We start from the raw sequence: 17,667 nt of genomic DNA, 5'->3' as shown, positions 1-17,667 counted from the left end.
GTTCAAAATTAAACTGAACAATAAAGAATGGGGAAATATCAGTAAATACATTGTAGGTCTGCAGATAAAGTAAATAAAAAATAAATATCAGCTGTAAAATTCATACTTTGTATCAGGGAAAGTACATATACACCATTCAGCCAAAACATTAAAACTGGTAAGTGGTTTCATTGTTGTGGCTGATCTGTGTAAAAAATAATATGCAATTGAAAAAATTAATATAAAGTACTTTAAACACATCATAAAACATTAAAACATGCAGACAATATAAAGTGAAGCAGGATTTGTAGCTCAGTTTTTCTAAGCACTAACTACAAGGATGGTAGGAATAAAAGACATGCTAAAAACATTTTAGTTGTCAGAGGTGTCCTGTAGCGCCTCCAAGAGTTCTGAGTCTAAAGTTGAGCAAAACTTGAGCTAGATCCCAAAGATAAAACTCTGTCCTTTTGGATGCACAAGATGTTTAGTGACTGTCAATGACAGAGCGCCAGTTTTTTACTGGCCAGTAGTGCATTTAAATCTTACCATGTCTATAGTACCTATTGAAAAGGTGATATTGTCGTCTATTTTAGGTTTCCAGATCTCACTTCTAAGTTGTCTCAAAGAATAATTCAGTGTCACAACTGCAAAAGAGAACTTTCTTTTCAGTAAGACATCTTTTGCTACCCAGGACTTACTGTATGGGAAGATTTTCACCATCAACTTAACCATCTTTAACCAATTATTTTTTTTCTGTGAGAGTAGTGACTGATAATATTTGTAGCAATTTATTTTTGTATTACCATAATGTGCTGTTTGGATTGCATAAATTTCACAAACCTAAAAAATTTTATCTCGTAAGTTGAATTCTAGTTTCGAATACCATGTATGCAGATGCTGAGTTTTCTGGATTCAGACCTATCTTTTCTGCTTTCATTAAGGAATTCAAACATTTCATTAGAACTATTGAACCTTCTGATAACAAATTAACTTAAAAAAACGTTTTCTTTCTGTAACATTTAATGTATTTAATTTATGTAGGCTAATTCTTAACAAGTTATTTTTTTGTGTGTGTTTTAAATGTGTTTGAATCAACAGTCCTCACTAGTAGTTTCTTTACTTTTCTACATTGTTGTTTATTCATCACGGACTATTCGTATTTACTTACGTTGTATTTGTCTTTAATGTTTATGTACTTTTGTATTTATAAAACCTTTCAAACGTAGTAAATAATAAAACAACTTTGTGAGTGTGTCGGTGTTCCCGGTCAGGCGCCAAGCGGGCACCTAAACCCGCTCCGTGTGTGACGTGTAGGACCTCCTCCTCCGACACACAGCACCAGTAATGGCGGACTACGACAGCTACGATGAGCGGGACCGGGCCTACGGAAGCTTCGGTGGAGGCAGAGGGTGAGTCTGGGCTCCGCACGGCAGCTCTGCCGTGTGCCTCAAACACAAACACCGGCCGGACCGTCGCCGTGTTTCCCACTGCTGTCCTCCCCGAGCCTCGGTGCAGGGCGGCCAGGCCCCGGAGCTCGACCCGCCCGGCGCCTACTGACTGGGCCGGGCAGGAGTGAGTGGAGGCCTCGGGGAGCGCTGGGAAACGCCGCGGTCCCGGAGCTAACAGGCTAACTGTTAGCAGGAGGCTAGCTGCGTATAGACAGTGAAACAAATGGACCCATGTGGCGGGGATGGCCCCGGAGCTCGGTAGTAAAATAACGTTAATCTATTCAGTGTTTGGAATAATGGACCGGTCCCGGTCCCGGTCAGAGGCGGGATGGAGCGGGACAGGAGGCCGCTGCATGTGGAGGAGGTGGCGGAGCTGCAGCAGCAGACTGCCCGCATGGCTGCATCATGTGTCTGCAGCTGCATATTCATCCACGTAGTAACCAAACATGAGGCTGGGTATCGATTAAGACAATCGGTTATGTATATGTTGCGGTTAATGTAGTGAATATCAGGTTATCAGCTGTTTTCTGAGCGGTTATTTGATGTGATTGTTTAACGATGATGATGATGATGGTGATGATGAATGAAACCAACAGTGAAAACCAGATTGCTAGGCTTGTTCAGGATGTCGGCAGCTGTTGTATGAAGCTTTAGATTGTTTTTGTTTTCCTTCAGTGTCCAGCCAGTCTGTCCTCCAGAGCGGATTTGTTTAGTTACAGACCTGGGGATGATACACTGACCTTTAGGGCTGTTGCTTACAACTATCAGCCTTGTCAATTTATTGTTATTGATTAATCAGTTCATGGTTTGATGTATAATACACGACAAAACATTGACAAATGCTCCAAGGTCCAAGGTGACGTCCTCAAAATGTCCAGAACCCAGAGAGATTCAGTTACTGTGATAGAAAACAGAGAAAAACAAACAAGCTGAGACATCGGAGAAACTGACACCAGCGAATGAGTGGAGGTATTGGTTATATAACTATAACTAAGATGCTAAATTGGATATGAAAATTGATATAGATTTTTTTTTGTTTGTTTGGTTTTTGTTTTTGTTTTTTATGGTCAATCGATTAATCAGCTGATCGTTTCAGTTCTTTGTTTACCATCGCCAGGATGCTGCAGCTGCCTCAGTCAGCATAAACGCTTTAGACTGACTTAGTTTTCTCTCACAGTCAGTTTTGTTTCCCTGGCAGTAGAGACAAAAGCTTTGGTACCGGACCTGAAGCTGACTAACAGACAGTACTTTTTAGTCAGTCACCTGCAGGGAGCTCTCTTGATTTGCGGTTTAGTGTAGGAGTCCGAGGATAAATCTGAGGGGTCATGAGATAATGAACAGAATAAAATATACATCTAGATGCCCCTGAAAATGACTCAAGTAGGACAGTCAGGGAATGAAGAATTGGCTGTACACATGCAACATGTGTCAAAGAATGGCAAGTAAGCATAGCTTTGTTTTAAGGAGTCACACGTTAAAACAGGGAACCACTGATGGTATCTATGAAGTGTCATAACATAGTGAAAAAGTCCACCTCAGATCCAAGCTGCGGCTTCAAATGTCTCGTCCGACCAACAGTCAAAAAGCCAGAGATTCAGTTTCCGGTGATGGAAAACACTTGATGGAAACTGTGATTTATAAATTACCGATCACTGGATTCTCTAAATCGGCGTTGATTCATCTTGTGTTGATCAGTTCTTTGACAAATTGTTTCAGCTGTAGTTCATCAAACGTTACAGTCTGCAGTGGTTCAAAACTAAATCATGCCTGGTTTCATTCAGTGGGTGAAACTCAGATTTTGATTTGAAAACTTCGCAGTGCTTCACGAGCTCAACTGCTGATACAGCGACTGCTATTGTCTCATGCTTTTACTGCTGGTTGTAACCCAGGAGCAGTAAACCTATGATTCATGTCTTTATCATATTAAAGCTGAATAATTCTAAAACATCAGGGTTTTACTCCGATGGCCCGTTCATTTCTTCTGACAGTAGGGTCGGTGTTTGATGATATAAACCACTAGAGCTGAAATAATTAGTCAATAAATTGATCAGTCAATCAAGCGATAATTAATCGAGAACTACTTTTATAATCAGTTTACAGTTTCGGTAATTTATCAAGCAAAAATAGTGAAAAAATGCTATCGCAGGAATTGAATCTCCTTTGGTTTTGGACTGATGGTCATACAAAACAAGACATTTGAAGACATCACCTTGGACTCTGAGACACTGAGAGGGTTTTTATAGCTCAATCAATTAATATGTGCTGGGACGTCATGTGAATCAGACACTGATGTGATCCTCAGAGTCCAGCAGAGGGCAGAGATAGAGCTCCTCTGTTAGATCTCAGGTGTACAACACTCTGCAAAGATGGACATGCACCATAAAGACAGAATGTTGGCTGACTTTGTGTTAAATTCACCCGTTTGTCTTCATCTTGACTGTGACTCAGGATTAACGGTTTACCTGATGGACAGGTAACACAGTCTGACTGGACTGGGACAACTTATTGAGGTTTCTGTCCTGTGATGTTTGTTGTGCTGTGCTGCAGAGCTGCAGGAAGTATTCCAATCTTTTGCTCAAGTGGAAATACCACAGTATAGAAAATTAGAAGTAAAAAGTACCGCATTCAAAATTGCACTTAAGTAAAAGTACAGCTGTATCAGCATCAACCTCTGTGTGTCTCATTCAACTGACCACACGTCAGCCGACACAGACGTGAATGAGCTTCTAACCTTCTCTCTGACCGATCACTTTACAGGTAAATACACCTGAAATCTCAGCTCAGCCGTCGTCTTTAACTCGTGTGTCTGGTGATTCTGTCAGACGACGACGTGGTTATGAAACCAGGATTTTAGCAGCAGAGCAGCAGCTTGGAAGCGACTGCTGGTTAACATGTCGCCTTAATTCAGTCACCGTTTCATACTCGTTCCGTCGTCTGACAACAGAAACAGAAGAAATGTAAATGAGAAAAGCTTCATTGGGAACTGAGCTGCATTAAATGACTGTATATGTGAGCACAGACAGTAGGAGAGAAGCAAACAGATAAAGGACGAGTCCAGCTACACACAAAGTTCTCATCTAGTCTTGTTATACTTCCAGGTAGCTTAATCTATAACAGTACATCATTTATTCGTTGATCATACTATTAATCTTAACTTGAAATGTAACTGGTAGCTAGAGCTTTAAAATAAATGTAATGCCGTAAAAATTACAGTGTTTTTAGTAGCATAAAATGGAAATACACAAGTAAAGTGCAGGTACCCCCAATTGTACTTAAGTACAGTGGTAGAGTAAATGTACTTCTGCAGCGTCCAGAGCTACAATTTGTGGCCCTGAGTGTTTCAGTGTTTGTAAGTAAATAACCAGCAGTCTGAACACGTTGGACAACACGTCAGAATGTCAGCCTTTAAAACGTGTGTGTGTGTGTGTGTGTGTGAGATTCAGTCTGACAACACAGGACTAAGAGTTTCTGAATTTAAAGGAATATTTCAGCATTTTGTAAAAAACAGGCTTATTTCTTTCATTTAGCTGTGATTTCAATAGAATTCATTTTATCCTGTATCTTTAGATTACACGTTAATTATCTTGTTATCTTGATAATAATGGCTGTAGTGATCTGAATCTTTATTGAACTTGAATCAATAGCACCGATAGCATTGATTTTTAATACGAAAACTAGTGCTGCAACAATTGGTCGATTAATCAACTAACAGGTGAAAAAAATTCATCTGCCATAATTTGGATAATCGTTTAATTGTTTGTGATTTTTCAAGTGAGAATAGGTTCTGTGTCTTGTTGTTGTGACTGTAGAGCCTCAGTTCATCTCTGATTACTGATACATCAACTTCATGTTTTTAACTCAGCCGACCTGCTGTGACCACGGGGGATTCTTCAGGTTTTAGTCTTAAAAATCACTGATTTCAGTTCCCTCAAAAAAGGCCGTTTAAAGGTGTTAAAAAGTCTTTGTGTCCATTTACAGACATCCTACAAATTGTTTTCTAGCCTGCCATAGGCAATAAGGTTAATTAGAGCTGTAACGATTAGTCGATTAAAAGGAAAATAATCAACTGTTTTTATGTTCAAATAATCGTTTTAGTCAATTTGGCAAAGCCAAAATGAAAAACACGCTGGGTCTAGTTTCTAAAATGTTTGACTGTTTTCTTATTCACACAAGACAGTAAACTGAACTTTGTGCAGAGCATTTTGCACCTTCAGACTTGTCTCCACAGTGTTTTCAGACTGAAGGTCCGACCACAGGCCTCATAAACCCTTCTTTTTGCCAAAAAGAAAACAGGCAATGCAAAAAAAAACTTAGATTTCTACCATGTTTGTGTCTCGGTAACATTGGGTCAGTTCAGGTTCACTTCCTGGTTGTAAAATTTAAAGAGTTTCCTTTCAAAGGAGACCAGGGTTATGACTGTGATCCGAAGGGGCGAAGAACAGAAACGTTTTCACTTTTCGTACGATATTTTTGGGCTTGTGCAGAAAATTGTGGGTGTCTGGTAAGAGGTTGATGATTCATTGATGATATTAGAAGGAATTATTGATATATACAGCGGGGAAATAATGACAAAAATATGATACGAAGGTCAATAAATTAATGCAGAAATTATTGTTTACATCATTTTGTTTCTGCCAACCCTAAATACCAGAACTGAGATCATCATCAGCCCTTATTAAGTATTCTGACATTAAAATATAGAGCAGATTAGATTATTTACAAATATAATGTAATTCAACAGGTGAGCCAATAATTTTATTATTTCTTACCTGTCCGGCAAAATTATCACCTGGGGACTCACATTTTTAATCACGACAGGTAGACATAGCTATTGCTGAAGTGGAAGAGCAGAATTATGACTGTAAACTAACAAAATCATATCAGTAAAAGTTAGTCATCATGTCAGTAAGAACCATCTGTATTAATGGATAGTTAAAAATAGATGTTTTCTTTCCAAGTTTTGGCAGTAGAGAAGGAAAGCAGGAGGCGGATTGCCGCGGAGTCAGTGAGTTACGCTGTGGGCTACCACTTGAGCCCAAAAGCTGCTGAACCAGCTGTGATCAGCTCCTGTTCTCAGTGTAGCCGTGGATGTACAGACGACTGCCACTGGGTCACTGTGATACTGAAGGAAACTTAAAAACAGGAAGATTCTGAATGGAGTTCTGCAGTTAGAAGGAGAATTTTTTTCTATCATATCTAAACAGATTTATGGATGTTCATCTAGACCAGCCTGCACTGCTCTGTACTCCATATCCCATGATCCTCTGTGTATGTTTCTATATCCAATGATCCTCTCTCTGCCCCCCCCCGGCAGGCCCCGTGGTGGCGGCGGCCCCGGAGGCCCCAGGAAGCAAAAAGAGCTGCCGTCAGAGCCTCCGTTCACGGCGTACGTAGGAAACCTGCCGTTCAACACGGTGCAGGGAGACATCGACATCATCTTCAAAGAGCTCAACATTCGCAGCGTCCGATTGGTCAGAGACAAAGAGACAGACAAGTTCAAAGGTCAGAGGATTTTATTTTCTGTGTCCACAGAAACTCAGCAGGATTAAAACTCTGTCCAGCTACAAAGTTTAATTAAACTCATCTCTAAAAATGTGGATGACAAAAGACAAAAGACTTTCTGCCTGGTTTGGTCCAACCAGGACACCATAGCTCATGATCTTCTGTAGCAGATGGAGTCACCCAGTTTTTAAAGCCTAACTCATTCTGTCGAGAATGAACCTTAACTTCTAAAGGGAGAGTGAGCGATTCTGGAGAAAGACTGTTGATATTTGAACTCAACAGCAAAACCGACACACCCCTCCCTTCAGTGCTCCTTCATTAGCTCCGCCCCCCAGACTCAATGGTACTAGCTGACCAAAAGAGAAAGATGGAGGAAACCGGAGCGTCTTGTACGGCGCAGAAGTGGACGCTCTTAGACAAAATAAAACACGTCATCACACAAAAGACAGGCAAACAGAGCATCGGAAACACTAGCGAGAGTTAGTTTGTAAAAACTAGCGAGAGTTAGTTGTTAGGATTGTTTTTACAAAACTACAGTGACAGAGGAGAGGACTGTAGGTTTGTAGCTAAGCTAACAAGGAAGGGAACGTTACCTAGCATAGCATTTCAAACTATGCATCAATCCAAATAATCCAGCTGTGCTGGTAGACTTCTGTTCTCAGGTCTTCTGGCTATAAAACCCTTCACAAGTTGTACGGACAAACTCCGTGATACAGAGCAAACAACGAGACAGCAAGTAATGTAACTAACGTTAGCTTGGTTGTGGGTTAGCGACCTCTGGCTACAGTTGCTGCGGTGAAGCTAAACATGCAGAGAGGACGAGGCGGTTTCCCAGAACCAGCGCAGCAGCTGCAGACAGCGACACTCGCAACGCTCCTGCTCCTATAACTGACACCACACCAGCAACATCTCCTGGTAACCTAGAGAGTAGCCGAACGTCCGGGGACCAGTAATTTAACGTCATGTGACACTGGTACCTGTTTGCTAACTAACCAGTTGGGATCAGCTGTCACCAACATTAGCAAACGGGACAAAACACAACTGTTGGCTCTATGAAACATTGGAAAACCAGCCCGCTCCTCTCAACTCTTGGAGGTCTCTCCAACATAGTTGGACTGGGCATCAGGACTACCGGGACAAATCCCAGTGGGCGGCCTCATCGGCGGTTCAGTGGACTGACAATAACATCCATAAAGTTTTTACCGGCCCCGTCAGTCTCTTTACTGACCCTCTCTTTGTGTCCCAGCGGATAAATCCAGGCTGAATTTCTTTCCCAGTCCGACCGTCCGGTCTCCACCATTGGAAAGCGTCGCCGATGTTAACGCGGGTCTTCCCCCCTCACCTGATCATAGCACTTCTTTTTTTCAGTTTCAGTTCTTCTGACCTTCTCCTCTTTGGCTGATTCTCGACCTTCCTCCTTCCTGACGATGCGATCGTGTTGTGAAGTACACACCGCCGTCAGGCCGCCGCCGGTAGTCGTTCCCTCCGCGGTCTCGCCTTAACGCCGCCGTTGGTCTCTCGCCTGCTGCCCCAGTCAGTCCCATTCGAAACTCCTCATGGTCTGGCGGCGACTGAAGCGTAGACCGCTCCTGCTCCTTCCCCTGGTAATCCTTAAACAGCCAAACAGCCCCTTGCTGCTGATTGGCCGGAGCAGTGCTGCGTGACTCGGTCCGAGCCGCTTCGTTTGTCTCCCATGTACAGAACCGGGGCTGTGTGGGAACACCTGACTGTCTTTCAGGACACAGAACGGACAGCCGGCGGACTGTGAGGGGGAAAACCTAATCATTTACTTTTCCATGATAACTGGTCTCGATCTGCTGAGGAAGATCATGTGATATGTATGAAGCTCCAGAGCAGCTACTGAATGGACCTGGAGGATTTGTCATTGAGTATTATTCTCTTCATTATTTCAGAGGAAGCAACAAAATGAAGAAAGAAAGGCAGAGGGAATAAAATTATTACTTTTTACTTCAGTTTCAGGCCAAAATGTGCATTTTTTTCCTTTAAAAATTCTCTTAGCTTCTAACATGGATGTACCGCACATTTTCTTTTTCAGAAAAATCGGGGTTGTTTGAAAATGAAGGGATATTTACCAATTTTATAACAGGACGTGTTATGAAACTCTGCAGGCTGCAGTGTTGATGTTGTTCGAAGAAGTCAGATCGCTAAAGAGACAACAGGAAGAGAAGCGGTCTGCTGGTCTGTAATTTATCTTTTGTCTCTTTCAGGTTTTTGTTATGTTGAGTTTGAAGACTTGGAATCTCTAAAAGAAGCTTTGACGTATGACGGTGCTGTGAGTATCTGAACCACACGTTTTCATCCTTCAGTCTGACACAAACTTTTCGGATTGATTCCCGATTCACACACGGAGGCAGGTTCACTCTGACGCTGGAGCCTTTAAAAACAAACTGAAAATTACACCAATTTCATGGTGACGCCTCAAGATCATTGTGGCCTGGAAACTCTATTTGCAGGTCACATTGGACAAACTTTCGTTAAATAACATAAAGCCATAAAGAAACATCATAAAATCAGATATGTCAAATACATATCTGTGTATTGAATATAGGAATATTCTGCACAGTATATTCAAACAACATATATTTAACACATACGCTTACATATGCAAACACGGTGATGTACGTACAGTGCGGTGTTCTGGCAGATACAGATTTGCACCTTGTTGTCTAAGTAGGTGCCTGTGCCGCTCTTTCATTAAAGTCACAAAGCTAAAATAATTAACCAATAATGAAATAATAAACCATGGATTTGGATGGAGCTCAGTCTACAGCAGCTTCTGTATCCACCGTCTGTTGTGAGTCTGATGTGACCTCTGACCCCTGCAGTTGCTAGGTGAAAGGTCACTGAGGGTCGACATCGCAGAGGGGCGAAGGCAAGAACGAGGAGGAGGCGGCTTCGGCTTCAGGAAAGACGACGCTAGAGGTACGAACACCAAAACATCAACAGGAAGTAGGTCACTAACCTGGTATGTAGCGTCTAACGGCTGTGGGCGCTAGTCTGCGCCAGAGTGTAACTGATCTGTTTTCTCTCTGACCTCTGATGTTTGACTCTTCCTCCAAGTCCGAATGCACAACCGCTCCATCCGAGAATAAAATCGCGCCTCGAGCTTTTGAAACAGAATTTTCGTATAAGTGAAGTCGATGTGAAGACGTTGTTCTGAGGCTGATGTGGTTTCAGTTAAACTTGATAGAAAACCTGAGCTGATCCAGACTGGGCGTAGCCTTCTGACTTGGAGGTGGAGGACTCTTCATCCCTCACGCTTCATCATTTCATCCTCACCCCCACCCCCCCTCCTCTAACTGGTCCACACGGACAGAAGGTGACCGGTGTGGTGAGGTCACCTGGTGTGCAGACATGTTGACCTTCGTTACTTAGAAATATAAAAGTTAATAAACTGATTTAAACTCTCTGCCTCTTCTCTCTAACATCTCCTCTCTGATTGGCCGATGGATGACTAACAAGCTCCGCCTCTTCAGTGCTGTCCTTCCGGCTCCTTCCAGAAGGAGGCGCCACCACCTCCTCCTCTGTTTCCTCCTCTCCCAGCTTCCTCTCCTCCTCCTGTCCTTGTTTCCTCTCCTTATTCTTGTTTTCTTTCCCCTCTCCTCTCTCCTCGTTTCTTCTCCTCTCTCCTCTCCTTGTCTTCTTTCCTCTCTCCTCCCCCTCTCTCCTCCTAGTTTTCTTTCCTTTCCTCCTCTCCTAGTTTTCTTTCCTTTCCTCCTCTCCTTGTTTTCTTTCCTCTCTCCTCCTCTCCTAGTTTCCTCTCCTCTCTCCTGCTCTCCTCCCCCTCTGTCCTCCTCCCCTTGTTTTCTTTCCTCTCCTCTCTCCTCGTTTTCTTTCCTTTCTCCTCCTCTCCTGCTCTCCTCGTTTTCTTCCCTCTCTCCTCTCTCCTCCTCTCCTTGTTTTCTTTCCTATCCTCTCTCATTGTCTTCTTTCCTCTCGCCTCCTCTCCTGTTCTCTTCCCCCCTCTATCCTCTCTCCTCGTTTCCTCTCCTTTCTCCTGCTCTCCTACTCTCCTCCCCCTTCTCTCTCCTCCTCTCCTTGTTTTCTTTCCTCTCCTCTCCTCGTTTTCTTTCCTGTCTTCCTCTCCTTGTCTTCTTTCCTCTCTCCTCCTCTCCTGTTCTCTTCCCCCCTCTCTCCTCTCTCCTCCTCTCCTGTTCTCTTCCCCCCTCTCTCCTCCCCCCTCTCTCTCCTCCTCTCCTCTCTCCTCGTTTCCTCTCCTTTCTCCTGCTCTCCTCCCCCTTCTCTCTCCTCCTCTCCTTGTTCTCTTTCCTGTCCTCTCTCCTCATTTTCTTTCCTGTCTTCCTCTCCTCGTCTTCTTTCCTCTCTCCTCCCCCCCTCTCTCTCCTCCTCTCCTCTCTCCTCGTTTCCTCTCCTTTCTCCTGCTCTCCTCCCCCCCTCTCTCTCTCCTCCTCTCGGTGTTAAACTCCCCCTGTCCTCTGCAGGACGAGGAGGTTCTCGAGGAGCTCCCAGAGGAGGAGGAGGAGGAGGAGGAGGAGGAGGACGCGACTCCCGTGAGGACTTCTACGACCAGCCAGGAGGAGGTGCGGTCAGAAAGTTCAGCAGCTCAGGTCGGACAGCAGCGGATCCCCGCCGGCCAATCGGAACGCTGCTGGTCCGCAGCCAATCAGACGGCAGGATAATGTCACCCAACTGAAACTAATTTAAACGGAGAAAAGTTAACGGATCAGACCGAGGTTAACCGTTAGGATTGACGTCAACGACCAGCGCTACCCAAGAGCCTCAACACGCTAAGCTAAATTACAAACTAGCCGTTCCCACAGTGAAGCTCCACAACAATAAAACAAGCTGCGCAAGGTCAAATCTGATGAGCAGTGAATTACAGTAATGTTCATTTTATATAAGTTTAGCGCCCCCTATGGTTGAAACGCTCAGAAACGTTACGGAGTTGTTCGGGGGTCTTTATCTGGACACGTTTAAAAAATCTGGTTCCCGTCAGGTGTTACGTCAGCGGGCCACGTCTCAAGACGAGGTATTAGACCAGGGCCGAGGCGTCCGTACTTTGTCCTTGGCTCGTTACCTGCGCGGGATTATTAACGCTTGTGCTCTTGAAACCAACCGCATCTAAATGGACTAAGATCGGACAACCCGAGACTACGGCTGGAGCGGGAACTAAGCCGAGCTCCACAACCTCACCGAACCGATCTGAGATCGAGTTTCAGACTCGGCTGAACGAAGCTTTACAGCCTACAGATACACAAATGTAAACTACATTTGTCCTGAAGGTGTTGGTTAAACAACCTGGTTTTCCACCTGTTGTTTTTAGAACCTAAAGTGAGTCTTGCAGCAGATTTTACTCTCACGAGTGAAACAGGCAGTGTTGACCTTTGACCCCAAAGTTCCAGCTCCTGGTGCAGCTGTACCCCCCCCCCCCCATCACACCCTTCACCTCAACCATCTCATGCTTCTCTGTCACCTCACAGGATCCAGACGCTGAGGGACACCTGAGGGCGTCTGTTTGCTGACTTACCCGTCTGTCTTCTCACCTGTCTGTCTCAGCAGGTTATAGAGATGATGACTACATGGGGGGGCGGAGTCGAGGCGGTGGCAGTCGTCCTGGCGACAGAAGGGGGGGAGGTGGAGGAATGGGTCGCTTCAGAGACGGACCCCCCCGGGGAGGATCGACAGACTTCAGGGAACCGTCTGAAGGTGGCACTGCTCTGGGTCCATTACTCTGAACTTTGGACTTCTGTTATTTTCACTTTAGTTTATTTCAGTCATGCAGTTATTCGGTCGTGTCTTTTTTCAATCAGTTATTTAGTCATTTAATTCTTAATTTCGTATTTTGACTTATTAATATGTATTTAGTCATTTTTAACTTTGTTACTTAATTGTGAAATTCCCAAATTAGTTATTTAGTTGTGAAATTGACTAAATTAAGCACTTCACAAATTCAACGACCAAATTAATTCAAGAATTAGTCCCGTAATCTTTGAATTATTTACTTAGTTGTGATTCTTAAATTACTGATGTGGATGTGTAAATCTGAGATCTTACTTTGTCGTGTAATTTTTTAAATGGACCTAGTTTTTTAATTTTCATCCAGACATTTAGTGGCGGGCTCCTTAATTTGATTTAGTTTTGTGTAATTTTTCTACTTTAGGTACTTAATCGTGTAATTCTTTAATCCTTAAATTAGTTATTTGGACAGGTCTTTGTTAAACTACTGATCTAGTCTGGTAGTTTTTCATTTGGTGAGAAATTGATTGAGTTTCTCGGAGTCCGTTCAGTGTCAGCTGTAGACCTTTTATTTATCGGTCATTTGAGTTCTTTAGATTCATCTCGGTCATCGACAGAAAGTGACGAAGCCAGAAGCGCCTTCGGTGTGTGCTGACTTCCGTTGTTGTTGTGTGTTTGTGTGCCGTCGTGTCTGTCGCCTCCACAGAGGAGCGTGCACAGCGGCCTCGGCTGCAGCTGAAGCCCCGGACCGTCTCCGAGCCGCTCAACCAGGTCGCCAACCCGAACTCTGCCATCTTCGGCGGAGCCAAGCCGCGAGAGGAGGTGATCTCCAGAGAAAAACCATAAAAGACTGGGGGCCGAGAGGGCCTGAGGGAGGGGGAGGGTGGGGAGGGAGAGAGGGAGGGGGGGCGAGAGTGAACGGATAGAGAACTTTAACGAGGAAACACAAAAAAAGAAGAGTTGCCATCAGGATGAGTTTAAACTCCACAGTTAGCATTCCTTCCTGACAGACAGACAGACAGACAGACAGCCAGTGAGTGGACGCCGCCCTCCTCCTCCTCTTCTACTACTACTTCTTCTTCTACTACTTCTTCTTCTTCTTCTACTTCTACTTCTACTTCTTCCTGTTTGAGTTCAGTTTGAGCAGAATATTTATTCTTAGTCGGAATAAAGATGAAACACACTCTGACACTGATGAATAATAAACCTGTAAACACAAACACAACGAGCAGCTTGTGAATGCATGTCCGAACTTTGGGTTTCTCTGCCCCGCCCCTCGCCCCGCCCCCTCACCGCCGCTTACTGTGATGTCATACCTGCTTCATCCAGTAGCCCCGCCCCCGCCCCGCTCCTCTGCCAGGTCAAATGTCACCCGCCATGTACAGAAAGAAGCCCAGAGGTTAAACCCGTAAAGTCGTTTTTTTGTATTTTGTAGTCGTTCAGCTGCAGCCCCGCCCCCTCGCCCTGATTGGTCACGTCAGAGATGAACTTCCTCTTCTTTTCTGTCGCTCGTTGCCCTGGTGACTCTTCAACCAGGTTTTTTCAACTTTGATCAAAAGAATCTTTTCATATTTTTCTCGGTGTTTGTTTTAATCAGCTTGTCGTCGCAGGTGGGCGGGGTTTAACCTGCGTCAGGACGAACTGCTGGCCCTCGCCAAGCTAGCTCCCCCTGCCCCCACCCCACCCCACCCCACCCCACCCCGTCCCTGATATCTACAGCAGATACCACATGGAAACATTTTCTGAAGATTTAAAAAAAAAAAAAAAAAGACGCTGATGCCTGAAGCTCTAAAGTCGCGATGGTCCGATTTCTGATCCCATGATGCACTGGTGGTAGGACAACCTGCTGAGGTGGTGCCTCTGTAGTTGACCAGTCTGAGCCGAGTGGAGTGGGACCAGTCCATTTGTCCATATCGCTGCGTTCAGGTGCTGAGGTAAAAAGAGGAAAAAGTTTCCCGGACAGAAAATTGACTGTTGGAAACGAATTCGCTGCAGAAAAAAAAAATCACATTTTCTGCTATTTACCAAAAATAATTTACAATCATCGAGTCTGACGCATTTTACTGTGTCCCACACACCCTGAACGCAGCACAGTTTACACAGGAGGTCAGACAGAGGCAGGGACGGGTGGGGGGGGGTTGTGACCCAGAGTTACGAATCCTGTGATTGGTTCTCTCAAGCTGATGAGGAATCAGACTGTGCTGTGATTGGATGTTTTAGGACAACACGACGGCAGAGCCAAACCTGTCCTGTCCAGTCATATTTAAAAACGAGACGTCCACACTGAGCGCAGGTCGTAACCAAGTTTCCATTGATCCACACTGAAAACTTGAAGGGAGGATGGAAGACTGGGGAAAGAAAACGAGAACTGAACAGAAAGAAGCCTCTTTTTTCCCCTTTCTGTTTTATCCCACATTTGGTTCTCTTTTCTTTCCTCTCGCTTTGGTTATTTTTCCTTCTTTCCTCATTTTTGTCGCCTTTTTTGACGAAGGCTCTCCCTCGGCTAAACGTCCAGCCTCACCATCAACACACCTCTTTTCACTGTTTAACAACAACAAAAAGAGACATTTTAAAGCAAATCAGGAATCATGGAAGGAAAGAAGGGATGAAAACTTTACAAAGGGAAAATGTTATTTCGTTTCTTTCCCCTTTTATCCTTAATTCTCTTTGTTCCCTTTTTAAGAACTTTTGTCTCCTTTCATTCTTTCTCCAGTCTGATATTTTTCATCCATTTTTCTTTCTTTTCTCCGTTTGATTAACAACAGAAAAGACAAACTGTAAAGACAAACGGGGCTCGCGGAGGGAAAGAAAGAGGTGAAGAAGTGGGGGAAGAACGGGAGCGACACATAAGGAAGGGTGCAGTCGAAGAAAAAGGAGTGTGTGTTTCCCCTTGGCTCTTTAGTTTCCTTCTCTCTCCTCACGTGTCTGTTTTCAGTCTTCTCAGTTCCATTCTTCCCGTCTGTCGTGGCTCTCTCTCAGGCTCCCGGGGTTGAATGGCTCGGCTACGTCTCTTATCCGGAGGGGGCACCGGTGCATTTTAATCACCGCCAGATAACGAGCGATAGATAGAAGAGGTGTCTTAACGAAGGAAGGAATGAAAGGGCGAGAGGGGGAAATGTTAGAAAAGGGATTTAAAACAAAGGGGGGAAGGAGAAACAAGACAGGATGAAAAAATGTTTTTCTTCCCTAATTTTATAATTTTTTTTCCCCTTTGCTTTTTGCTCCCCATTTTCTTCACCTCTCTCTGTTTTCGATCTCACCTCTCTTCCATCTGTCTTTGTGTACAGCACTGACTCATTTAAACCACCTCCTGACATTCTCCCGACCGGACGGTGGCGCTAACACGACGTGTCACCGACAGAAAAGAAGAAATTTAAAGGTTTTTGTGCTCTCTTGTTACATCAGTGTGGATCATGGGGAAGTCAACTGCCACCAAGAAAACTCTGTAAAATTGATGAAAAGTTTTGAATGACCTGCAAAGTCAAAATTATTAACTATTGTACAATGAAGTCATCATTTTGGTTTGTAGTTAACTGTAGTCCTTCATCTTTAACCTGTAGGGAAAACTGAACTGACTGTGGACCGTAAACCTGGTCAAGCTGAATGTTTTCAGGTCTCTCTGTGTGCCAGTGTGGATCAGGATCAGGTCTGGGTCTGTAGTGGATCAGGCGAACAGGATTTAAACCTTCGGTGTTTTCGGTCTGCGTCACTTTGAGAACATTTGTGTCGCTGATAAACAGTTTTCTTTGTTTTCCAGGACATTAAATGGAAGAAGTTTTTCTTACTGTACTATAGAATAAAAACAACAGCTGTTTTAACTTTTTCCTTTTCCAACACTGTTCATGGCAATAAAACTGTATCATCATCGTACATCCACCAGAATGTGTTTAATTTCAGGGTGGGGGGGGGGGGTCGATTCCTCGCTTTGATTTTTATTTTTTCTTCCAAATGAAAGAAGAATAAAGAATAAAGCTCATTCTGTTCTGCCTCTGCTTCTCTGTCTGTGTGTGGAGGAAGTTTATTTTTCTGTGTCTAACATTTACCCGCCTGAATTCGTTCTGCGCATTAGGAGTCAGAGAAGAAGAGTTTTCACTCGCAGCCTGTTGAACCAGGCCTCCGGCCTTGTTCTCGAATTAAATTACGGATTTCCTGACTTTCCGCTGCTTTCCTCCGCTGAATCCTTGTCGTGGTTTGGACGGGAGACACCTGGACGCGTCACTTTTTGTTCTGGGTGATTCTGATGGGAACATCTGGCTTCTTTTTCTTTTCTTCGCGTTTTACAAAACAACAAACGCATCGAACCAGAAAATCACGCTCAGTGCGCATTAATGCATCGGTAATAATCGAATGACTTATAACGTGTCAGATACACTCATACTGTTACTTGAGTAACGTTTTCGGTACAAGAGTTTTACTCTCAGTATTTTAACAGTGTTTAACAGTATTAGTACTTTTACCGCGGCAAAGGATCCTGGTACTTTCTCCTCTGCTGCTGAAAATTACAACTCTATGCTCACGTGTCTTGTTTTTTTTCCAAAACATTCTAACTTTAACCCCAAACTTTCAGATTTCACGGCCCCGGTTCTCAGCTGTAATTTCTATGCCGGTGTTGGAGCAAAGGTCGTGGGGTCAAGAGAGGACCCGCTCAGACCTCGGCAGCTCTGACATTTAACCGACCGGTTCTGGTCCTGAAGAAGTCGATAAATAGCTTTTTATTCTTAAGTTTGTGAGTGAAAGCGAAGGTTTTTTTGGTTGTTTTTTTTTAAACTTTTATCTTTAATTCCAGAATTTGACTTTCAGCGGTTCGACAGGCCCAGACCCGGAGCCGCGGGGCACAATCCATCCCAGAGCCTGAATATAATCCTTCAGGGCCTCTGGGCCATCGACCGACGTTCAGTCTGGTCCAGGGAAATGAAGTCCAGATCAGCGACTTTGTGGAACCGGGAATAAAGTTTTTGAAAATTGTAAAAACTTGAAATGAGCTTTTGTTAAATTTCAAAGAAGTGAAGTCTCACTTTCT

The 17,667-nt window shown here is 44.0% G+C and overlaps 1 protein-coding gene across 5 annotated transcripts; it reads left to right on the top strand.

Moving 5' to 3' along the window:
- Window positions 1-1,258: 1,258 nt before the first annotated feature.
- eif4h (eukaryotic translation initiation factor 4h) lies at window positions 1,259-16,517 on the top strand. 5 transcript variants are annotated; one of them, XR_005707713.1, is made up of 9 exons: window positions 1,259-1,388; window positions 6,742-6,929; window positions 9,158-9,222; window positions 9,776-9,872; window positions 11,393-11,491; window positions 12,468-12,617; window positions 13,354-13,469; window positions 15,935-16,026; window positions 16,208-16,517. XR_005707713.1 is itself a non-coding variant. In XM_040130192.1 (8 exons), the coding sequence occupies exons 1-8, from the start codon at window positions 1,324-1,326 to the stop codon at window positions 15,938-15,940; spliced, it is 786 nt and encodes a 261-aa protein (XP_039986126.1). In that variant the 5' UTR covers window positions 1,259-1,323; the 3' UTR covers window positions 15,941-16,517. The 5 variants fall into 5 exon arrangements, 4 of the variants coding, with proteins under 4 accessions (XP_039986126.1, XP_039986128.1, XP_039986127.1 ...); XM_040130192.1 differs by having other exon boundaries at window positions 15,935-16,517; XM_040130194.1 differs by lacking the exon at window positions 11,393-11,491 and having other exon boundaries at window positions 12,471-12,617; window positions 15,935-16,517.
- The last annotated feature ends 1,150 nt before the right edge of the window (window positions 16,518-17,667 follow it).

This window comes from Xiphias gladius, chromosome 7, assembly GCF_016859285.1.
Source record: "Xiphias gladius isolate SHS-SW01 ecotype Sanya breed wild chromosome 7, ASM1685928v1, whole genome shotgun sequence".
NCBI lineage: Eukaryota > Metazoa > Chordata > Actinopteri > Istiophoriformes > Xiphiidae > Xiphias > Xiphias gladius.
The sequence above is the reverse complement of the archived record's forward strand: the minus strand, read 5'-3'. Positions and strand labels throughout refer to the sequence as shown.

Bases quoted from the DNA above. Each gene is read 5' to 3' on its own strand.
- eif4h (XM_040130191.1), top strand. From the start codon at position 1,324: ATGGCGGACTACGACAGCTACGATGAGCGGGACCGGGCCTACGGAAGC. The intron at 6,930-9,157 runs GTCAGAGGATTT...TGTCTCTTTCAG, and splicing joins AGAGACAGACAAGTTCAAAG to GTTTTTGTTATGTTGAGTTT. The intron at 9,223-9,775 runs GTGAGTATCTGA...TGACCCCTGCAG, and splicing joins CTTTGACGTATGACGGTGCT to TTGCTAGGTGAAAGGTCACT.